Source organism: Triturus cristatus, chromosome 3_2 (genome assembly GCF_964204655.1).
Source record: "Triturus cristatus chromosome 3_2, aTriCri1.1, whole genome shotgun sequence".
Lineage (NCBI taxonomy): Eukaryota > Metazoa > Chordata > Amphibia > Caudata > Salamandridae > Triturus > Triturus cristatus.
In genome coordinates this window covers 789,164,376-789,189,739 of record NC_140584.1, presented here as the reverse complement: position 1 = coordinate 789,189,739, position 25,364 = coordinate 789,164,376, and the positions used below count along the sequence as shown (strand labels likewise).

Here is a 25,364-nt window from a genome sequence, read left to right as displayed (position 1 = left end):
ATGTGCTCATGTCGGGAGATGCCGAGGATGAGTCTGGCTGTGGTGTTCTGTATCGTCTGGAGCTTGCGGAGTAGAGACTTGTTGATGCTGATGTTTCCATAGTCCAGTCTGCTGGTTATGAGTGCGTGGGTGACTGTCTTCCTTGACTCGGGGATCCATTTGAGGGTCTTTAAGAGGATGTGGAGGGTGTTGAAGCAGCTGGATGCTACGGTGTTTACCTGCTTGTTCATGGAGAGTGAGGAGTCCAATACGAGGCTGAGTCTGGTGTTGGTGGGGTCCTTGGTGAGGGAGAGGATGAGCTGAGTGACGTCGGCGTATGATACTATGCTGAGGCCGTGCTGTCTGACGATGGTGGCGAGGGTGGCCATGTAGATGTTGAAGAGGGTTGGGCTGAGTGATGATCCTGGGGTACTCCAGAGTTGATTTCCGTAGGTTCAAAGAGGAAAGGTGGCAGTCTGATTCTTTGGCTTCTGCCAGTGAGGAACGACCAGATCCACTTGAGGGTGCTTCCTTGTATGCCGGCGTCATGTAGTCTGGAGGCGAGTGTGCAGTGGGAGATGGTGTTAAATGGTGCTGACAGGTCGACTAGTATCAGGTCTGTGGTGTGGCCTTGGTCGAGTAGGGTGTGAATGTCATCTGTGGCAACTAGTAGGGCGGTCTCAGTGCTGGGGTTCCTGCGGAATCCGGATTGGGAGAGGTCAAGGATGGAGTTGAGGGTTTCTTGAGCAGGGGTCTAACTTCAGCTCGTTTCCAGTCATCGGGGAAAGTGCCGGTCATGAAGGTGGCGTTGATGATGTGCCGTAATTCTGGGGCGTTGGTGGTGGTGGCTCTGTGGTAGATGTGCGGTGGGCAGGGGTCCCTGGGGGCCCCCGAGTGGATGCCTTTCATGGTTGAGGCGGTCTCTTCAGTGGTGACCGGTGTCCAGGAGGCGATGGTGGGCTGGCTGGTGCTGCTGGAGGGATGTGGGGGTTGCGGAGTCAGGTGTTAGGTTGTTGAAGGTGTCGTAGAGGTTCTTGATTTTGAGGTGGAAGTATGTTCCAAGCTTGTCGCAGAGGTCCTGGGAGGGGGTGATGTCCGTGGTTTCCCTGGCGGGTTTGGTGAATTCCTGGATGACCCTGAAGAGGTCTTCGGTGTTACTGGTGTTGGCACGGATTTTGTTGTGGATGAAGGCTCTTTTGGTGGTTCTGATGTGTCTGTGGTATTTTGTCATGGCGTCTTTGTAGGTGGTGTGCTTTTCGCACATCTTGTTGTTTCGCCAGTTCTTCTCGTGGCGTCTGCACGTGCGTCTGGCTTCTTGGAGGTCAGCGGTGAACCAAGTGGCTTTCCTGTGACGCTGTCTGTCAGAGTTGCTTAGCGGGCGAGCTTGTCTGCGCAGCTGGAGATCCAAGTGTGAAGTCACATGGCTGCAAGTTGCATTGCAGTGCTGCCCTACACCAAAATCTCATAAATGAGGGCCTAATTTATTATTGCCTGGCTTGGAAGTGGCCTGCAAAGTCTCAGCAGTTACTTCCATAGGACGCCTGATGCAATTTAAATCACAGGCACTCTCAATCCTCCTTATAGGTGAACCATAGGATAGGTTAAAGCAGAGGTCTTCAAACTGAATGGTGGGCACCCGGGAGTGGCTCAAGTGATCTGGTGGCATCATGCCTTGTTTAAGTGATGGAAAATGAGCGGCAATAAGCCACTTTATAATGGGCCATCCCTAACATCTCTTGTCATTTTGAGCCTGCCTGGAAGTATATGTAACAAGCATTGGTAATGCATCGGTTTCGCCAAAGTAAATAATAAAAAGCTGTTTTTATCAATCATCGTCCCGGATGAAGAAAAGTGCTCCCTAACAAGTAACACAGGAGTGGAGAGGATGTGGTGCAATAGCCAGAACTGAGGACGCAAGAGCTGGGGATCGTTTTCGAGTCTCAGCGGCACAACATCCTGTGATTCTGGGCAAATCACTTAACCTCTTGCTATATAAATCTGCTGCAAGACAAAAATTCAAAAAGAGGCTAAACTTTATGAAAAAATTGTTCCTCCAAAGCAGATGTTAACAGTATTTCGGCTATGGGAAACTGATAAGAGAAGCAGATGAGGAACAAGCATTGGTAAATGCAGGAAAATATGAAACAGCCAATAGATATCAATAAAAAGTACGTCGCATGCACAGGAACCAATGAAAAGCCAGCTCCTTTTAAGTTTATATTAAAACAATAGATTTAGCAAGACCTCAACTGATATGTTTGAATATGTTTAGATATATACATTGCTAATTTAACCAAATAATTGTGAAAAAGTAAGGGGGGGTGGGTCTGATCATAATTTGTATTTTTCTAACGTGGGGAGTGGCATTAAGATGTTTTAAGAGCACTGGTTTAAAGTGAGGGCAATGTTTATCTCCATGGGCTAGGCTCAATAGATGCATTGAAAGGCCTCCATATTTTATGTTGTTGTAGGCCCAGAGTATTGTGCACAGAGTGATGAGCTACAAGACTACTGTGATTAAAATACTGATGACCAAAATATTGACAGGTATATTTATATAGGTTAGTGTAAATTTCTATACCTAACTCCATGTATGTGTACCTTTAAGACATACATACATACATATCTTCAAGGTATGTTGATGTAGGGTTTAGAATAAAAGATCTATAATTACCTATATGTATTTACCTCCTCAGTATTTTGTTCCTCAATATTTTGGTAACTGTATTCTAGAAAGCCACATTTGTCATCTGTCTCCATTCATCAAGCTTGTCAGGGAGGATCTCATGGCTCACCATATTCTAGGCCACAGAAGATACAATGTCAGTAAAGGTTCATGGTTGTCCTCTCTTGCGTTAGGTAAGGGGGTGTGACTGACGGCTGCCTAAGTGGTCTTGTTTTGCCATGATAGGTCTGAAGCATAAATAGTGATCAGGCAGGATATTATGGACTTCAAGCTTTTTAATAATTTCAGGATATTAACTTCCATAACCAAGGTGAAGATTCAGAGAATTATAACTTTGTTTTGGATGTAACAGCATGAGGTTATTAAAGCATGTGAGAGTGCTGGAAATAGACATTTTGTCTTAAGGTTTGGAGCAGCTCTGATGTAAGGGTTGAGAGTGTTGCTGGGGTCTTTGAAGAGCACTTTTGGACATGGTTAGACAGCCTCATTGGAAGTTTTTATTTTACCTGCTGCCTGTTAAACCTGGAGAACCTACATGGTTTGGACTGCAGGAAGCTCGGAGGGCAGAGGCTGTAATTGTTTGGGGTAAGGTAAAGGATTAGGGTCAGCATGCTCGCAATAATAGATTTTTAGAATCTTGGAGCATCATTTACAAAATTTTGATGCACGGCAGCACAGAAAGCCTTCCTTTTGCGCTGCAGTTCATCAAAAGAAATGGGCAGTAATGTGCTGTTTCAACAAGATATGGAGCATACCTGTCCTTTTCTCCTGCGCTGGCGCACAATGGGCTGCCATGCACCAACGCAGGCACCCTTGCGCCATGGTGCCATTGTAGGGGTGAAAGTTTTTTTGCAGGAAGCTGAACCTTCCTGCACAAAAACAATCACAAGAGGTGTTTGCCTCTTTCTGAGCAGATTTTCACATTCTTGTTGAAACAAGGTGATCTAATTTAGTGACCTCAAAATAAGCCCTGAAAGGCAAACAAAATGTGCTGCCTCTGAAGTGATAATGATGTTCATACTATAAACCTCTAAACTCGTTGAAGATTATTATTTTATTTTTTACATTTTTCCACCAAAAAACGTTATTGGACTCAATGCACATTACAATAGTAGCTTCAAGTTGGTACATTTTATGACAAAAGAGTTGGCAGTATACATTTGAGACATCAACATATCATAAGTACACAGCAACAGAACTTGTAGTAGGCTATATGAGCATGGTTGAGACAGTCTGCAACGTATGATGTATGGCATCATGGGAAAGGGGCTTGTGAATGTGTTTCCGCTGTGGCTGCGCATGGTGATGTGCCTTGAGAAGGCTCCACAGGGGAGCTTGGTTGTTCTTCAGTGTCGTCTAGACATCAGAGGTATGTGACCAGGGGGGCCCAGATATCATGAGGCCGGCGGGCAAGGGGCATAAGGTCCCAGTACTCAGTCAGGTGTGTCTGGTAGTGTGCAGCATGCACAAGCCACTGCTTAGCCCTTGGCGCTGGTCTGCGACCCCAAAGGTTCGTCATCCTGCGATTGGCCAGCAGCATTGCCACCAATCGGCAGCAAGCATCGGGAATTTCTTTAACATAGCCAAGCAAGCATGTAAGCATATCTGGTGTGATGTGATTGGAAGTAACGGCACTAATGGTTACGCATACGTCTTGCCAGTAGTTTGCTACTCCTGGGCATGACAAGGCCAGGTGCAGGAACGAGGCGTGTCGCGCGCGGAGTATCGTGCACATCTTGCATCTTCAGTTAGGCCCATTTGGTGAAGGGCCATTGGCGTGCGATACAATCTGTGCAGGACTTTTAGGTGTACCAGTCGTAGCCTGTAGTTGGGGGAGAGCCTTTCAGACTGATTGCAGCAGTATTGCCACTTAGCTGTTGAGGGAGGCGTCTACTAATGTTAGTAAATAGGGTTTAGCATAAAAAAACATGGGTGGTTGCATGGGAACGCCCACGTACCACCCATGTTGTTCCCCCCTGATGCAAAGTAATGCAAAGCAGTGTTTTACGCTGCTTTGTGTTAATTTTCAATACAAACCAACGCAAATACCAAATTGCGTTGGTTTGTTAATCCCCAAAATGTTTTAGCACCGGTTTAGTGACTCTAAACCTTTATGAATCATGGCCTTGGTGCCTTGTATATGTCTTTCTATTACAGTATTACACTGAAACTTACAGGTGTACCAATATTGCTTTTTCTTCAAAAAAGAAAAATAATTTACCATGGTTCATTCAGACTTCCTCCATCTTTGAAAATAGGGGCAATTAATAGAGAGGAAAGATCTTGAACACTGTAGGAAATCAAGAATCATTCCAAAACGGTATCTTTTGGAAAATGGATACTCTGATTCACCAAATTAAGGCAGGGAAGACGTCTGTAAATCCAAAGGATTAGTCTTCTTCGGATATTGTGGATAAAAAGAGGCTTGACTCAATAATGCTGATGCAGCAAAGCATTTTGCCATGAGGGCAAGGATTTATTCAGTGTATATCACTATGTCAATGATAAAGGGCCGGGAGATCTTGAAACAAATAATGCAGGAAGGAGGTGACTGCTGACAACCAATAGTCAGCATTGAGTGGCATTCTAGATTGCTTTCCATGGCGGCAGGGGAGGGATTCTGGCCAGAAGTCAACTATGGTTAAGACACTGTGGAGTGGATAACGTAATCAAAATGTCATTTTCAGGACTGAATTTACAAGAGAGAAGTTGAAGGCTATAATCACTAAAGCATTTATATCAGGAATCATGAGTTTCCACATAAAGTGAAGAATCAGCTCTATTCTTTTCATGGTTCCCATTATGGTAAGAGGAAGCAAGCTAAAAGGAGAAGATATTTTTAACTTCGGGTCCATCTAAGAAGAGTTCCCACTCCGCCACTCAGAAGAACCAGTGCTCCTGATTATCTGCCAAAGGGAGCTGTAGAAGAGGGAGCTGGGGGGCATTTCCACTACCTTTTCACAGATGTCTGGCCAATGTATCAGATCAGCAGGTATTCTAAATTCCCTTCTAGGCTCCAAAACGGACGTCCCAACAAAACCCCCCCTTGACTCCGACTGGGAATCCTCGCTGCCTTCCCCTGCGGTTCTGCGCTCATTCAGCTGGGTTAGTCTCCCCTCCTGGGATCCACACACAGGTGAGGACCCGCCGGCGGCGTATTACCGAGGCACCCGTCCTGCAGCTTTACTATCGCTTCTCTTAACCCCCACTTTTTGTCCCCCAACCAGCCTTCACTTCCGGACGTCTTCCCTAGATGCCCGAACCATGTCACCGTGTCCTTCCACCCATAATTCCCCAGTCCACCTGTTGGTACACCCGACGATTCGTCCAAGTCCGTGGACTCCAATCTGAGACATCACTCATTTTCACTGCATTTACCGGTGAGTTTGCTCTGTTTACGGTAGTTATCCTGCACTATTTTTGGTCCACTCGACAAAAGGTTTCTGCTTGGACGGCATAAACCTCAATAGTTTATCTACCCCCACCCCCTTTTTTCCCTTCTAGTTTTATTCTTGGGCACCACCTCAGACGCTGTGCTCTCCAGACCCTTACACACCCATCCCCGGGTGCTACCTTTGATCGGTTCACAACTGTTATTTTCCTACAACCACAAAGGTAACATAAGTTTTCCCATCCCCCTGATTAATTTAGTATGTGCCGGTCTTCATTTTTCCCTGACTTTTGTTCCCTCCTGTCTTTGACAGCTTTTTATCTTTATCCGTAACCTGGTCCGGAAGATGACCTGAGCTAAACACAGGTCGAAACGCTGTCGAACACCTAGCGCAATTGTTGGCACAGCCTCTATGCTTCAGCAAATTACTGAAACTCTTTGAAATTAATTTGAACACCTAGAGTAGTCCAAATAATTCTTGTATATAATGGGGCAGATTTATGAGCCCCTTGCGCCTCATTTACGCCGCCGTTGCGTCACTTTTGTGACGCAGCGGCGGCGCAAATCCTGCGCCATGCTGCGGGGTATTTACAACGTGACGCATCTGGCAGATGCGTCACGTTGTAAAGCCCTGCGCCACATGTAGGCGTTCTGGAGCAGGGGGGTCGTTACGGCGCAGGAACGCCTCCTAAAAGTGGCTGAGTGAAATCTACAAGATTTCACTCAGTCACTTTTAAGGCCATGCTGCGTCAAAACCCTGCGCCTGCTTGAAGCAGGCGTAAGGATTGACGCAGCATGTTAGGTATGGGCAGCCCCTAAACATTGCTGGAGTTGCGTTGTGCTTGTGACACAACTCCAGCAATGCGCCGCCCTTACGCCATCAGATGCGTCACGCATCTGTTTATCCTTGCGCCACGATGCGCTGCATTGTAAATGCGGCGCATCTGTGGTGGTGCAAGGGTAAACTTGCGTGACACATCTTCCCTGGCGCATCCCTGCTGATTTGCAGGGATGCGCCAGGAAACATAAATCTGCCCCATTGTCTTTACTAATTCCTTTGCACCGTTTTTTCGCTGCTCCACTTGTCACCTGCGCCGCTCACTTTGTTTTCTTCACAAGCACCAATGTGCACATGTTTGTACAGGTTACATGTACATCTATTGTAATATAGTGCCGCCATTTAATTTGTTTATTCTGTTTCCAAATGTATACCGCTGTATGCATTTGTTGCAATAACCATTATTACCTCCCTGTCTCTTCCTTCCTATGAATATTGTGCATATTTTTCAAATTGTCTTTTATCATTGAGACGTTGTTATTTGATTTGTATGTACTTTGTGGGCCTTCCATTTGCTGGCTCCATCATCGCTCTCATATTCTTTCTCCCCATTTGTCCATGGTATGCATGCCTCTTCCTGTGTTTAGCCCTCCCCAAGAGCATCGACCAATTACTACTATCCATTCAGTGATGCCCATTTAGCAACTGGTGTCGGAACTTCTTTTTCTTTAATTTGGAGCACTTCATACAAGCGATCCTCCTTTTAGTCACTCCAAGATCCGCTGGAAACAGGGCTGGAAATCTTGTTCTTATCTCATCACAAATGCTGCTGCTCCTGAGAGTCGATGTGCAAGATACAATGCTGAACTTGGGGTCACTATGCGAGCACCCTACTGCTTTGTCCATAGAGCTTAAATCACTTCCCCCCCACACCATATCCTTTCAATCACCTACTCCTGCTGTCTCTTATTCCCTCCTGTGCCCCACTGACTACTTGCCCCATACCTCTCCCACCATCATGGGGTGTTGCTTATTTTTTTTAAAGTCCATTAGATCCCTCCCCTCATTCCTGTTTCTTCTTACACCCACACATCCCCATCCCATCTCTCTCCACCCACCTTCGTATCTGTTTATTCTCTTCCACATCCGCTCGTCCCCATTTCTTGTTTCGGGACAAAGCTGTAATGAACTCGTGTGTCGGGCAGACTTTGCTGTGTGTTTACTTTTCTCGCAGCTGTTTGCAGCGCAGTGCTGTTTGTGCATTTTAATATAGGGTGACCAGGCGTCCCGGATTTGCCCGGCCAGTCCTGGTTTTTCGCCAGCTGTCCCGGCAGATTACAGGAAATTATGCCCATGTCCCGGGTTTCACAGGGGGTCAGCTGAAAATGGTAAGAGGTATCGTTTCATGTTTTAAAAAGAAGGGATAGTTAGCAGCTGTCATAAGAAAGCAATTAAAAACGGCACTGTATGTATGTTCTTACTGACTCTGCTGTAATTCTCTGCTAAGGAGCGCTGTCATTCTTTGCGCTGGGTTGAAATAAAATTGTAGTCCTTCTTCTACGTTTGGGAAATGTCCCGGTTTTTGGCTTTAAAATTCTGGTCACCCTAGTATTTTAGGGGCATATTATCAAGAAACGGCGTTAACATTATCGCCGCTTTAGCGGCAGAAAACTGCCGCTGAAGGGGCGATAATGGGCTTGATAATATGCCGCAGAGAATTCCCATAGAAGCGCATGTTCTGGTGTCAACATGGGCTTCTATGGGAATTCTCTGCAGCATATTATCAAGCCCATTATCGCCGCTTTAGCGGCAGCTTTCTGCCGCTAAAGCGGCGATTATTTTAACGCCGGACCTTGACAATATGCCCCAAAGTGTTAGTTATTATTACTGTATGAGCATATATTTTCACAGATGCTGTTTATCTTTGGAGTTTATCTCGCCGTACATCAAGAATATGTTATAAGTAAAAAAACAGGGTTTCGCTTCAAACGAAGGGACAGAGCATGTGGTTTGTAAGTTAAATAGACATCTTCAAGATAACGTTTGTGGATAGCAAATAATATGTACCAGGGTGTAGGCATATCTGTTCTAAAATATGTTGTTACATACATTTGGATAGCTCATTTAAACCATCCATATAGCACAGAAGCCCTTTTGGAATCCTTGACAATGCTGAGATGCTCGTTTGGGGGAGTGTTCTGTCAACTTTTCACTTACATATTCTTTGTGTTGTTTCAAGAACCCTGATATCGGATAGATGAGCCAGGTTCGAATGAAGTAATGAATGCATTGTTTAATGAAGGATTGTGTTCAGTAGCGCTGCCTGGATTCTGTTATGTGCTTCTGTAGGGTACTAGGTGCATGGATGTGTGTATGTGTTAGGACTTTGCAGATTATTTTATTCTTTTGGGGTGCAGGGATATGAAGTGTTGGTCATCGTTGGCCTCTGCCGTGAGCTGCAGATCACGAGTTCGAATCCCACCTAAGCCAAATCTGGCATTCATCTACCACAGGTCGGTATATTGGGTACCATTTTATTGAGTGATAATAACACTTAGGGGCATATCATCAACGGCCAGCAATAATTATCGCTGGCCGCTCTTAGCGTTAAAATTTTTAAAGCCGGCTATCGCAGATAATTATCGCCATGCTAGCGCTGTATTAACAACGCTCAGCGCAATGGCGATAATTATCCTAGCAATAGCGATGTTTTCCATGGAACATCGCTGGTTTTCCAGCGATGTTCCATGGAAAACGGCGATACCCTTGATAATAGGGGCCTGTGGTCTTAGCCACACAATCCACCCCCCATGTTAAGTATGCCTTAGTCAGGAATTTAACAGACGTTAAATTCCTGCGTTAAGGCATACTTAACGCGATTTAAATAATCGCTTCCCCGCATTGTAAATATCACGAAGCTGCCTTCGTGATATTTACCCAAGTTGTTTCCACAGACACGCCTACTTTGCATCTCATTAGCGATGCAAAGTTAGGCGTGCTGGAAACGGGAGCAAAATCAGCAAAACACGCGATAGCGTGTCTTTGCTGATAAGGCGATAAAATGATCGCCGCTTTTCGGCCGAAACGGCCGCAAAAGCGGCGATAATTTGCTATCGCCGCATTGTTAATATGCCCCCAACTAATTAAAGCATTTTGAAAATGAAGTGATATAAGTAACACTGTTTAAATAATTGTTTCCAAAAAAAGCCCCTGTGCATTGAGGTTCCTAAAGAACTCCTTCTCAATGAGGTAGGGATATTTCCAGATATTGACAGTGTGTGTGACCAAAACACATGGGCCAAGGATCTTTGGGGCATATTATCAAGACAAGCGATAAAATTATCGCCGCTTTAGCGGCAGAAAACTGCCGCTAAATTGGCGATAATGGGCTTTATGATATGCTCTATGGAATTCCAATTGAAGCCCATGTTAGATGTCCTTCACATCTAACATGGGCTTCAATTGGAATTCCATAGAGCATATTATCAAGCCCATTATCGCCGTTTTAGCGGCAGTTTTCTGCAGCTAAAGCGGCAATAATTTTATCGCCTGTCTCGCGAATATGCCCCATACTTACCCCGCGCTCCCTTGTAGCTGTCCTTTCACCTTTACCCATCACATGTACTTTAACTTTTTACTTTAACAGTACATTTTCTGTGAGCAAAATTACAAATGCGTCATGGTTGAAATGACAATAGGGTGTTTTCTGGTTAATTCAGATTTCAGGGAGTAGCTAATATGAAAGGAAAATCTAATTCGCTCAATATAATTTATTAATGATTTAATTACATTGAATGCATTGCATGATGAGGATAGTGCTGGAAATGTAAAAGAAATGCACTCTGGGACCAGGAACACTGTGGCGATGGCAGAAAGTGAGTCCAGAGCACCAGAGTCAGTGACAGTCAGCTTATTGGTTATTTTTACAAACTCTCCTCTACAAAGACAGCACGGAGAAAAAATCACAGTAGAACTGTCTGGCTTACTTTATGGGTTACAACCAGAACACATTTTCAAGCTGCGCTGCATTTTGTCTCCACTCTTAGCCCCTGTCCCATCTCCCTCCACCCGCCCTCGTAAGTGTTTCTTCTCCCCACCTCCTCTTGTCCCTGGTTCTTGTTCTCCCGAAGTATTCACACTATGGGACAAAGCTGGATTGAACTCATGCGCTAGCCGGAATCTGCCATTAGTGACCTCGGGAGATCTTCATTTTTCTCCAGAGGCTTGGGGTCATCTCCCATGGGTTTGGTTAAGGGAGTAAGGCTGCAATGAATGTGTGCATTGGCCGGATCCTTCCTTCTTTCATGCGGCCTTGAGAAATGTTTATAACTTTCTCCCGAGACTCGTGTTCATCATGTCCAGGACCACTGGCATTATGCAGCAGGGAAGCTCTAAAGGAGGTTAGTAAATACATTAAAGGCACATTAGAGGCTGGAGGAAAGTTTGCGCTCATTATGTTAGACCTATCAGCAGCCTTTGACACCGTCCCACACTCCAGTCTCCTGGGGGGCCTGCAATCAATTGGAATAGTGGTTCAAGCACTGAATTGGCTCGCCTCCTTCTTGGAACGCTCCTTGGAGTCACATGAGTAGACAGTGGGAGTGCCCCAGGCCTCTGCTTTGAGCTCTGCATTATTTAATGTATATCTTCCCCCTCTGGCTCAGTTAGCAGAGGCCCTGGGTGCAAAAGTCATATCTTACGATGATGATACTCAGCTGTTGTTCTCATGTGGCAAGGGAGAAGAGTTTCCATGGAGTTTGATCAAAATTTGACCGATGGCTATCTTTCATTGATTGGCTATACACCAGTTTAAATGCTATGTGGAAAAGAGTGAGATTCTTTTTTGGCAATACCCCTTTTGATATTTAGCAGACATTTTGGCCCAAAAATGCCCTGCCTCCAGGTCCTCTGAAAGGCATTGCTGAGAACTTAGGAGTTAAATTTGATGACTGCATGTCATTTAGGTCACAAATTAAGTCAGTGGTGGGCACCTGTTTTGGGGTATTGCTCTCTTTGGAAAAGTTTTTACATGTTCTGTCCTTTTCTGCACAAAAAACAGACATCCAGGCCCTGGTAACATCAAGGCTGGTGTATAGTGATGTTCTTTATTTTGGCCTGCCATAGTACTTGTTGGAGAGGCTTAAGACGGTTCAGAATGCAGCAGCTCGTTTCCTTTTGCCAGTTAGAGCTTAGTCGCCCTGTGCTGGCTTCCTATTCGAAAGAGTATCCTGTTTAAGGCTTTAGTGCTAGCACATGGAGCATTATATCTGTCCATCGCAGAATATCGTAGAGCAAAGTTCAGTTTTCACATTCCATCAAGAAACCTGAGGTCTGTCAACAAACTATTGGCAGTGACTCCCAGAATTTGGCAGACTAGAGTGGGAGGCAGATTTCTGGCTTATCTGGGATCTACAGCATGGAACAAGCTCCCTCTAGAACTCCATGCTGTTAGTAATTCAGCAATGTTTAGAAAAAAGTCTGAAAACCTGGCATTTTAGACAGGTCTTTTTCGACCTGTGCAGTGCGTTGGGACACTCTGCGAAGTACGTGTGTGCAATACAAGTCACTTTCATCATCATCATCAAGGCCTAAATTATGTGGCAGGGTTGAGTAAATTATGGGGCCAGACAAGGCAAATTATGCAGTGTAATGTGGCACATTTTCTGATGTTATTATTGCATTATTTTTCATTTTTTCAATTGTTGACACTGTCTGAGCATTGGCTGCTCTTCATTAGTGTCAGCTTAACACCCAAAAAGAGCAATAAGCTACAGAAAGGTGACCAGTCAATCCTTGTAAATGGCCTTTGACTGCGCGAAAACATGTGTCGCTATGTTTTTAGTAACTTTTGAACCACTTGAGCTAAAAACTATTTTTTTTTGTTAAAATGTGCAAATCATGCAGCAGATGATGCATTATGTGGCAAATCTATAATTACGTGAAAAGTGCTGCTGCGGCACAAGCACATTAGCCATATGGATAACCCCTTTGATGCTGTTGTGCACTGGCCCATGACTTTGCATTGCAGGGGAGTGGGGGAGGAGAAGAGGACCCAGCTTTAATATTTCTTTATATCTATATTTGCACTGGGATTGATTTTTGTGGAATGTACATTGTAATAAACTATTTTCTACATTGTTCTTTATCTTAATTTCTTATTTCATCCTTTGTAGGTCTCACATAAAAGAGCTAATGTGCATTCTCTTCAATATATTGTTTTCAACATAGCTCAACGACATTGGCAAAATCCAATCGCTCTTGTATAGTCGAGACCTATTGGCTTTGCCAAGGCTTGTTATAATGTTGGGTGCTGTGGGGGGGAACCCCTCAGATCCCCACGGTCCCGGTGAGCCCCCAGCCACCACCTATTTGCTTTTAAAGGGGGTGCCCCTGGACACCACCTGGGACACCCACATCTTGCAAAACCTTGGGGGTCATGGGGGAGCTCCAGAGCCTACGCAGCACCTGCCGTCTCCCCAGCCACCATAATGGTGAGAGACATCCATTTTAAAAACATGCGCAAAATTTGGAGGCCATTGGGGGGACTAAAGGCCTCCACAGTCCTAGCCATCAACACAGCCAGCACCCATTGTGCTGGCAGGAGCTGGCTCCATTCTCCTTTAGCCCCACTCCTGAATTCACTACTCCCACCTGGACAGGAGCATAGATACATTTTCTGCCCATGAGAGTATGGACTGGGTATGCCTGCATATTCCTGGGCAATAAAGAGCAGGGTCCTGGGGACTGAGGTTCACAGGGCAGTGCTTAGAACAGGCCCCACAGATGGGGTCCCAAGGTCCGAGCTACACCTCTATGCCTCCCTTGCCCAATTTTATAGCTATGGTCCTAGGGGAAGGGGTCCCCCAGGCCTCACACAGGCATGGGAAGGAGGCTGTGTACCCCCTTCACCTATTTTAAACTTAAATCCCTAGGGGATGACATGACTGGAAGCCGTGAGCCCTCTCCCTTTACTTTAAACATATGGCCGCGGGGGACTGGGCATGTGGAGTCTCACAGAGGCTTGGGGAGGAGAGGCTGTGTTGCCCCACCCTTTATTTTGAATCTACGTCTCCGGGGATGGGGTCCCTGGGGCCTCATAGAGGACCGGAGAAGGGAGCCATGCACCCCATCCCCAACAAATATAACTGCGCTTCCCTTGGACCATGGCCCATCCGGGGCGGGGAGGGGGATTTATAATATGTCTTTAAGTGCGACCACGGATCCGCTGCAGCAATAAACACTGCCGAGCGGGGCAGTAAATCTCTACCCTGCTCCCTTATATACTTTCTTTTGTACTTTGATCTAGCATGAAAGACTGTGTCCCTGAGTCCCAAGATGGCTGTTGCCACATCTTTCTTTATGTGGTGGCAGCAATTCAGATCTCATGTAGAGATCGGTCGGCTCCACAGATCCTAAACAGAATGATATTCAAACTTTTTTAACCGTAACTTTTCAAATATAACTGAACGGGTTGACACCAAATCACAGACAACACACTTTCTGCAATCAGATCTAGCTTTCTGCCAAATTTGGTTTCATTCCATTCAGCCATTTTAGATGTAGCCACTCCACTCTACATCACTACACTGCACATCAGTAACAATCAACATTATTTCACTCTACGCCACTCCACTGTATGCTACTCCACTGTATGACATTCCATTCTACACCACTACACTCCACCCCTACACTCTTAAGCTATTCCACTGTACGCCACTCCATTCTACAGCACTTCACTCTACGCCACTCCACAATACACGCTCACACTGTTCGCCACTACATTTTACCCCACTACGCTCTACCCAGTTTCACTCTACAATACTCCACTCTACACCACTCCACTCTGAACCACTCCAGTTTATGCTATTCTACTGTACGCCACTACACTGTACCTCACTTCATCCTATGCCAGTCCACTCTAAAACACTCCAATGTACACCACTCCTTTCTATGCAACTCCACTGTATGCCACTCCACTCTAACACACTGTACGTCACTGCATTGTAATCCACTCCACTGTATGCTATTTCACTGTATACTAATACTCCAGTCTAGGCCCTCCACTCTATGCCACTGTACACAACTCCACTGTATGACACTACACTCTATGCTATTCCACTCTGTGACACTCCACTCTATGCCACTCCGCAGTACGCCACTCTAATATATGGTATTCCACTGTACACCATTCCACTGTACGCCACTCCACTCTTCACCACTCTTCTCTACCCCACTACACTCTAGGCCACTCCATTCTAGCCCACTCCACTCTATGCCACTCAACTCTATGTGGCTCCAATCTACACCACTGCACACTAGGCCACTCCACTCTTCTCTATTCCACTGTATGCTACTCTCCCCTGACCACTCCACTATACGCTTTTCTACTCTACACCACTCCACTTTATGCCACTCCACTATATGCTGTTCCACTCTACGCCACTCCACTCTTCAACACTCCACTGTACACATCAGTAACAATCAACATTATTTCACTCTACGCCACTCCACTGTATGCTACTCCACTGTATGACATTCCATTCTACACCACTACACTCCACCCCTACACTCTTAAGCTATTCCACTGTACGCCACTCCATTCTACAGCACTTCACTCTACGCCACTCCACAATACACGCTCACACTGTTCGCCACTACATTTTACCCCACTACGCTCTACCCAGTTTCACTCTACAATACTCCACTCTACACCACTCCACTCTGAACCACTCCAGTCTATGGTATTCTACTGTACGCCACTACACTGTACCTCACTTCATCCTATGCCAGTCCACTCTAAAACACTCCAATGTACACCACTCCTTTCTATGCAACTCCACTGTATGCCACTCCACTCTAACACACTGTACGTCACTGCATTGTAATCCACTCCACTGTATGCTATTTCACTGTATACTAATACTCCAGTCTAGGCCCTCCACTCTATGCCACTGTACACAACTCCACTGTATGACACTACACTCTATGCTATTCCACTCCACTCTATGCCACTCCGCAGTACGCCACTCTAATATATGGTATTCCACTGTACACCATTCCACTGTACGCCACTCCACTCTTCACCACTCTTCTCTACCCCACTACACTCTAGGCCACTCCATTCTAGCCCACTCCACTCTATGCCACTCAACTCTATGTGGCTCCAATCTACACCACTGCACACTAGGCCACTCCACTCTTCTCTATTCCACTGTATGCTACTCTCCCCTGACCACGCCACTATACGCTTTTCTACTCTACACCACTCCACTTTATGCCACTCCACTATATGCTGTTCCACTCTACGCCACTCCACTCTTCAACACTCCACTGTACACCACTCTACTTTACAAAATTTCATGTTACACCACTCCACTTTATATTACTCCCCTCTACACTACTCCACCCTATGCTATTGTACTGTATGCCACTACACTGTACCTCACTTCACTGTATGGCGCTCTACTCTACGCCATTGCACTCTGCACTACTCCACTGTAAGCTATTACACTCTACCTCACTACACTCTACGCCATTCCATTCTTCACCACTCCACTGTACACTGTTCCACTGCACACCACTCCACTGTATGCCATTCCACTCTACGCCACTCCACTGTACCCCACTCCACATTACGGCACTCCACTATATGATATTCCACTGTGCGCCACTACACTCTACGCCACTCAAGTCTACGCTATTCGACACTATGCCACTCCACTCTACCCCACTCCACTGTACACTACTCCACTGTACGCTAGTCCACTGCATGCTACTTCTCTATACCCCACTCCAGTCTATGCCAATCCATTCCATGCCACTCCACTCTTTACACCATTCCACTGTGCACTATTCCAACCTATGCAACTCAACTGTACGCCACTTCACACTACTCCAGTGTATGCTATTTCAGTGTATGCTACCATACTGTTATCTATTCCACTGCATGCCACTCAACTCTAATCACTCCCTTCTACGCCACTCCACTGTACGCTATTCCACTGTATGCCACTCCATTCTAATCAACTCCACCTTATTTTACTGTATGCTGCTCAACTGTATGGCACTCCAGTCTATGCCACTCCACTGAACATCAGTCCACTGTACACTATTTGACTGTACGCCACTCCACTGTACGGTGCTCCACTTTGAGCTGTTCCACTCTGTGACACTGCACTCTACTCCACTCCACTCTATGCCTCTCCACTCTACACCACTTTACAGTATTGTACTATGCTGTACCTCACTACACTGTACGGTGCTTCAATCTATGCCACTGCACTTTACGCTGCTCCACTCTTCGCCACTCCACTGTATGCGATTCTCCTGTATACAACTCCACTTTACAACACTCAACTGACTCTATTCCATTCTACGCGACTCCACTGTGTGCCACTCCACTCTATGCCACTCAACTGTACCCTACTCCATTCTAGGCTATTTCAGTATATGCCTCTATAATATATGCTATTCCAGTTTATGCCACTCCATTCTACGCTCCTCCCCTGTACGTCATGCCACTGTATGATAGGCCACTGTATGCCACTCCAGTCTACTCTACCCCACTTCACTCTGCACCACTCACCTCTATTCCACTCCCCTCTATGCCACTCCACTGTATTCTACTCTACTTTACGCCACACCAATGTGCACCACTCCGCTCTACGCTACTTTATTATATGCCCTCCACTCCACTCAACTCCATTGCATGCAACTCAACTATGCTCCGCTCAACAACACTATGGTGGTGTGTACATTAAAAATGTAAAGCATAACTATAACTTAAGAACGTGTAATGTTTGTGTATTTTAGGTTTGGTTTGTATAGAAAGAATAAATACATTTTTCTAACTATAGCAAAGGTTTAACCTTTGTTTTTTTAAATTAAAAATATGTATATATATTTTACTGAAAAAAACAAACGTTAAAGTAACGTTATACTTAGGTGTGATAAAAAGATCTCTTTAGGTGAAATTCACAAGTTATAGTTAGTTAGCAGTGCTAATTATAACTTGCACCCCCGCCATGCACTGCTTATGACCTCACGTGGCCGTCGCCCCATAATTAACAGATTGTGCCCCAGTTCGAGGATCCCTGACGCCAAAAACAGTTCAGGTAGAGGGCTGCCAAGCACCCCCCCCCTCAGCATCTCAAGACCCTGAGGAACAAAGCCCCCATGGCCATATTTTTTTCAAAATGGTGGGAGCTTCATGGCCCGCCTCCCGATCTGTTTTCCTCCCCAGGGATCCCATTCCCTGGGGTCCAATCTATTAATTAAGGTTAGGAGGTGAGGTGAACCCCCTCCCTGGACCTTAAAAATACCCTGCAGACCCCATCTCCCAGGGCTGTGTTTTTATGGGGATGGGGGATGGGCAGTCCCCCTCCCCAGGCCTAATCTGGCCCTGGGGCATCTATCTTATAAAGGTGGGTACCCCGGTGTCCATCCAGGGCACCCACAATCAATATGTGGGGGCTGCAGGCAAATCCCCAGGGCCACCACGGCCCCAGCTGGCTCACCACGTGCTCCAGGGGACAGCATTGCCCCCGCCCACAGGGAGCAGCTATTTATGCAGCTCCCTGCGGGCGGGAGCAATATCATCATCTGTTTCCCATCCTGCATCAGTGTGGGCAGGGAATCAGATGTTAAGTCTGCTCTCAGTCAGCAGGAGCATTTTTAAAACTTCCGCTGGCTAAGAGCAGACTTTGTGTTTGCTCCCGTTTGTAGGAATTTTTGAAAATGCTCCCAGCAGGAGGGAGCAAACACAAGTTTCCCTGTCCTCCTGGTACAGGCAGGGAAACTGCTGTGCTCTGCGGATGGGCTCCCTAGGGCACATTATATGAGCTAGCCCTGAGGCATGGGGTCCTTGGGGCCATACATTGCTGAGGGGGGGGCTGTGTGGCCCCCCTCCTTTATATTTAAAATCATAGCCCAGCGGGATGCAGTCCTCAAGGCCTTTTAAAAGCTCAGGGATGGGGGCTGTGCGGTCCCTCTCCCCTTAAAAATATATTAGGCCCCGGGCTATGGAGTCCCCAAGGCCAAATATGGCTCGGGAGGGGGGCTGTGTGCCCTCCTCCCCATAACAATTGAATTGGGACCCGGGAGATGGGGTCCCTGGGGCCCAAATCAACTTGGAGATGGTGGCCTCCCTCCCCTTATAAAATGCAACACGCCCCAGGGATGGAATCAAAGCGCTTGCTCCCGTGGGAGTCTGATTCCTGCATGAGCGAACTGGCCCACGGGAAAAAAAAGGTCCCTGGACTAATCAGAATGCTCTATTTTTCAAAATTGGGTATGAGGTACTCTAGATATACAAATATATTCTAAACTTAATTTCTCAAAAACTTCTGCATGGATTTATACCAAATCACAAAAAGCACAATCTGTTGACCAAGATCTAGCTTCCTTTCAAATTTGATGTAATTCTGTTCTGCAGTTTTTGCGGTAGTGCTTTTTGAAGACATCTTTGGAAAATGCATGGGAATTTAGTGTTTTGGGACTGCTTTTTGTCTTGGTTCCTGCTTGACGGTTCCTGCTTGATGAATCACCCTGAAACTTTGCATGCCCAAACTAGTCAAACAGTAGCACTTTTTCGGAACGTTTTGTGAAGATTCATCAAACAGTGCCAAGTTATTAGCACAATAAAATGCCTTTCCCATTGGAATGCTGACCTAACTATAACTATCCAGTGTTGACTTCCACTGGGTAATGCATACATATATATATAGATAGCTAAGAGGAATTGCAGCACTATACAAACCTATCACACAGAAGAGAAGAGGATTGTGGAAAGATTTCTGAGCAGGAGGTACACACACAAAGTGATTGAGGCAACAATTAAAAAAGCAAGAGGAGTGGACAGGAGTAGCCTCTTTAGCATTCTTTTAACATTATCACATCAAATTATGGCTTTGCACTGAGAAACCATTATTAAAAGTGATAGTGTTTAAACATGAATTTAGAATCATTCTGTCCCTGTCCCCACCATGGGGACAGTGCCATTAATGCACTAATGGGCAAGACAGCTGTCTTGTAGACTCTGTATGTTAGCGAGATTCTTATACCAAAAGAAACATTAGTCTATTTAATCAAATGACTATGTTTTTGTACAGTTGGGATTCTAAATGAAATGTGCTTAAATGTGAAATTGTGAAGGAAAAGGAAGATCGGTAAAATTAAATATTTCATATTTTAAACTTACCTTATCTGGCAACTTCTGTTTGAGGGCCTCTGTCCCATTCAGTCCTGCAGGTTGATAAGATGAGTCCAGGGTTGGTGTGCTGCCTGTGGCTGTCACTGAGGGAGGTGTCCGAGTCCCAGCTGAAAGTAAAAGCTCTACTCTGCGAATCCGGCTTAAATACTATATACAGAAATACACTGAGCAGAAGCGTGTGCATGCAGGATGTGACTCGACGTTACAGGGTGATGAGCTGAGTCTCATGATTCTGTGAGTTTATGTTAATATTGGTTTTAATGCAAGTGCAGGGTTACTACAGTAAACACAGCACAATACAATGTGCAGTGATTATTCTAATAATGTTGCTTAGACTGTAAAAAATTATAATAAATGAACTCTCTCTTTCCCATCTTGTCACCGAGATAGATGAGGTCAGTTATGCTTCATGACCCCACCACATCCAGTGACAACTTTGGAAAGGGCGGGGTTGTCAGGCAGCTGTACAAATTAGCAGCCTCTGGAGGTAAAGGTCTTATACCATACCCGCCCAAGGCTGCTTGGAAATATGGCATTGCCTGACGTCATTTGTGGGAGGTTCCCAAAGGCCCCAAAACAATTAATTCAGGGCTGTCACCAAGTCAGCCCGGTTTACAGAGCTCAGCTCAAATCTTTTTATGTGACAAATGCTCACTTGCCTGACTTCCTGCCCTGTCTGGCACCTGTGTCTGACTCAAAGCGTTATCCATGAGGCAGGCAGGCAGTAGTGCAGCAGGACTGGCGCAAGGCTTCCACACTTTTTTAAAGATGCTAAGTAATATTGCCACTGGTGTTACTTAGTATTTTAAAAGAAATCGGATTACTAAAGTTGCTATTTGCAAATACCATCATGTGTGTATGGCCAGTATAAGAAACCGTTGCTAATATATATATGTATATTATCTACTGGCAGTCGCCAGTAGGTAGTTATAGTTAGGACCTTGTTTCTATTAAAAAAGCGTTTTTTCTTTTGCCAATATCTTTGGCGCCGGTTGACGAATCTTTGTGAAATGGTCAAAACTAATGGGGCGCTCCGGTCAGCTCCTGTCTCGAAAGTTTCGGGGTGATTTGTCAAGCGGGGGCCAAGAAAAAAAAAATATATATATATATATATATATCCATGGAATCCAATCCTGAATGAGAGAAAGCGGCACACCAATTCTATCCACAAATATTTTATTAGTGCAAAACAAGACGTTTCAGCTGAAACTGTGGAAATTTAGCTTGCGAACTGAACATTATCTGCGCCATCTTGTCTCTCCCCAGCGTGACACACAGGAAAGCGCACGGCAGCCATTTTTAGGCACCCTGGTCTCTCCCTGCTCATTGCCGATCGCCAGCGCGTCCCCCTGGCGCTGCGAGCAATCCCCCGCGCGCCGGCCACCCCCGCTCTCTCATACACAGGCCATAAACCCTCTCCTTCTGCGCGACCCTGCCATAGAACCACATCCCACGCCTGACCGACATCCCATACATGGTCATGCATCTCTTTGATAACCCCCTTCCTCTGCGCTCAATTGTCTGAACCGATCCCAGGCCATCACCTAGCCCTGCGGATGCAGTTTATTGCCCCTACTGAAAGGGAAACACCCCACATCAAAGGGATTACAGTAGATCAAGGCCCCCCCACCCCCTGAGACCCGACCGGTCACACACACCCCCGGGAATTGGCGGAATGTCCAGCTGTGTGATAGCCATCTCTTACTGTGGGTGGGGTGGGGACTTCCACTGTAGATATGTGTGGGAACGAGCTTGAAGTGGGGATTCTGAGGATGTTCTTTCATGTATCAAAGCGATCTCAAGAATGTGCCATGTATGATAAACCTGCAATAAAGTCATAAACCTGTGTATAAGAGGCCAGGCCTCAGAGATGCAGTTAGAGCACCTCATGACGATACCTTGCTGTCTGACCTGATGTGTTCTCCTCCGGAGAGAATAAAACCTTGTTTCCTGCCTTCCAGTCTCCGGCGCCTGCCTCTTTGTTGGTTTAGCATCGAATGGTATAAGAGGCGATTACCGCCGGGCAATACTTGAAAGGTTATCGACTACGACTGCCGCTACCATTTAACAATTGGCGTCCCAAGCGTGGGGCCCATCAGCGACACGTGGATCCAGTGGGAGAGGTCCCAACGACAGAGTGAACGACTGCAACGATCGGGAGAGCTCCTGCCCGATAGACCCTCGCCTGGCAGCCGATCATCCGAACTTCACTGGTTCCGAGCAGACCTCTCTGGAGTGATCTACGGTCCTGACTGGGAACCATCAGGAGTGCCGTGGCAATAACGGAGTGTAGAGGACGATCGGGCGCTGGAGGCGGAAGACGAGAAACTCTCCACGCGGTCCGGGTAAGGTCGTGAAACACGACAAATTGCGCAACGATTGATTGATTGATTGAAATACTAGTATTTGCTTATTGATTGTTCTCCTTGAGATATTCGCTGTCTACAAACGGGGAGGAGTAGAAATACTCTCTCTCTTCCTTTGCAGATAGTGAAGGGTAGGTAACGCAGACTTTTGTCCCCATTGTAACCCGTCGTGCCTATTTTTATCTCCCCACTGATTGATTGTCCGAATATTGATTGTTTTGAAGGATAGTGCTCCTTGAGATATTCTCTGTTTGCAAATAACGTAGAATAGAAATATTCTGTCTAGTCTTTGCAAATAGTGAGGGTAGGTAACGCAGACTTTTGTCCCCATTGTAACCCGTCGTGCCTATCTCTTTCTCACCATTGATTGATTGATTGTCCGAACACTAGTTGTTCGATATTGGTTCTTTGGAGGTATTCTCTGCTTGCAAATAACGTGGAATAGAGATATTCTATCTAGTCTTTGCAAGCAGTGAAAAGATAGGTAGTGCTGACTTTTGTCCCCGTTGTAACCCGTCATGCCTATCTTCTCCCCACTGATTGGTAGTTGGTTCTGCCCGGACCGCTTATTAGAGGTGAACCATCCGGCTCCACTGGAGGGCACCCCTAATAAGGACATGTTCACTAAATATGGACTAGTCGCCGTAGCTTACAGCAAGCTAGGGCATAAAAATCGCTATAAAGAAACAAAAATAATCTAGTGAGACCAGTAGACTGCTGAGGGGACCCTTTTCGACCCTACCAACACAAGAAACGCTAGGAAATAGCCCTTTACGAGGAATATGAAACTAGGAGGAGGAGCCAAGCCCACGGTCGAGGTAGCCACGAGGTAGCTCGGCTCCGCCGCTCTCATTGCCTAAAACATGTCTGCCTTACTGCCCACCCCGCCTAGTAAACGCGACAAAAATCCTGCACCAACGGAAGCCTGCCGGTACCCACTATCGATGTCACCGAACTGGGCTAGACCGCGCACAATTGGGCTATGTTATTTTCCGGTTGCACAGTAACATCCTCGTGCTCGTTGCCGGATTACAAATATATGCAACACTCCAACAAAGTAGTACAATTATAACATTTTAATAACTTATAGGTATAACAACACGCCAACAGGGTAAACACATTAAAACACATTTTTTAAACAACTATTTACATGACAGTCCTCGCCCCTCCTTCTTCGAAATAGCAACATTGGCCTGTTTTGGGCGGTCCTTTTAGTCGGCTTTGGGCTATAAAAGCCATGCAAAATCCATCGACATCAGTGGCGGACAATTGTGCGAATAGGCCGGAGGCTACATGCAGCGCCGAGGCTCTGGCAGCGCCAAGGTGGAGTCCACCACGTTGTACTGGCCTTCCCATTCTCCGCTTCGACCGGCAGCGAAGGGTGCCCTGGCAGGGGGGAAGCGACGCGGCCGGGCCTCCCCCGCCTCCCCAGGTGGAGGCTCACCAGCAGAGAAGGCATCCCTGCCGTTTCACTCGCCGGCCAGCTGAGTTGCACCCTGCTGTTTCTTTCGCCGGCCAGCTGGGTTGCACCCAGCCGTTTCACTCGCTGTCCAGATGAGTAGGCGCCCCTGCACTCACCGGCCAGCTGCAGCAGGACAGCCATTCACGTCTCGCCCGCCGGGCAACCACTCAGGCGCAGGTCCACTAAGATTGCCATTAGCGTTTGACTCGAGAAGTGGGTCCCCGCAGCCGAGTGATCGGGGGACCCACCCCGGTGGCTGTAACGAAGAGCTGCTGCTGCTGCTGCCTCTGGACTCTGGGTGTCGGTTCTTCAGATCGAGGCCTGGCCCACCGAAAGGCGGCCCTGGACTCGGAAGCTTGTCTGCTCGGGCGTGGGCCCCACCCTTGAAAAACACCCTCTCAACTTTGCAGATTCTGCGGGAGTCATTGGCATTCGACTCCCGTGGGCTTCCGGTGGGGGCAACCGCCGCTATTTGCTTGCTTATTCCACATTAACTTGTCTTTGCCCCGGGCGGCAGCCATCTTGCCTACGTTTGGTGCCGTAAAAGAAAGACTGATTCAAGGCGTCGGCGGAAGAACCCGCCTGCTGCCCCGCCCCAAGAACGGACCACGGCATTGCTACAAGATCGCGGTGACGCCATGCTGACGCAAGCTGACGCTAACGAAAGTTCTCGAACTACCGAAAGGGATTCTGGTCCGGCAGCTAGTTAGTGTGAAGACAGACTGTGCACTGGACCCACCCGACCTCGCCCCAAAATGGCGCCAATGTAGGAGGGGCCTGCAACTCCTTATGGCGTCCCGGTTACTTGACATTTATGTATGCAATATTTCCACACATGATGGTTGGAGGGACGGGGAGGGTACTGAATTTATGCTAAAGTAGTGTTGCTCATGATACTCGACGCCTTTCACACCGTGGCCGGCCTGTAGCGGTTGTAGGCCCGTATTTGTATACTGACATTGTTTTAAATAAAGGGCTTCTTAAAGGAATTACGGAATCAGCGTCATGACAAATCATCTAGGTTGGTAAAGGTTTTTGAATAAATGATTGTTACTCCCAAGCAATAGAAAGCAGATAATGCAGACCCTATTTGCCTGAATTTTTGGATTGATGAAATTTGTACCAATCACGCCTGTCTTTTTCAGAATTGTTGGAAAATGGTTGACTATAGCTTAAGGTATCTGCCGAATGCAAGGTACGGTACCTTGCCCCATAATACGCGACCGATTGAGAAACAAATGCACGACAAGGGAACCCGAATTTAGGAGACGAATAAAATGGAGCATCTTGTATAGTCGAAAGGAAGGATATAGTAGGACTGTGGTATTACCCGCTCCTGCCGCTAGCCTGGTACGTGGTAAGTAGAACTTTTTCGTGTCTATGCGCGCTGATGTGCTTTGAATGCTGCACACCCCCCTTCTTTTCTTCTCTATAGGTCACATCGGAGTTCCGACTGAAGAATGGAGTGGACATGGACCGCACTGTGCTCAAT

The 25,364-nt window shown here is 46.5% G+C and overlaps 1 protein-coding gene across 3 annotated transcripts in view; it reads right to left on the bottom strand.

The window, feature by feature from the left end:
- CPO (carboxypeptidase O) overlaps positions 1–20,237 on the bottom strand; it is a 523,455-nt gene extending 503,218 nt beyond the window's left edge. For 2 of the 3 annotated variants that reach the window (XM_085648886.1, XM_085648887.1), the window contains exon 1: positions 20,033–20,189. In XM_085648886.1, coding sequence (XP_085505012.1) covers positions 20,033–20,070 — 38 coding nt within the window. In that variant the 5' untranslated portion in view covers positions 20,071–20,189. Of the gene's footprint in view, positions 1–20,032 lie in introns of all 3 variants that reach the window. The other variant, XM_085648890.1, reaches the window with a different exon arrangement.
- Between the last annotated feature and the right edge of the window lie 5,127 nt (positions 20,238–25,364).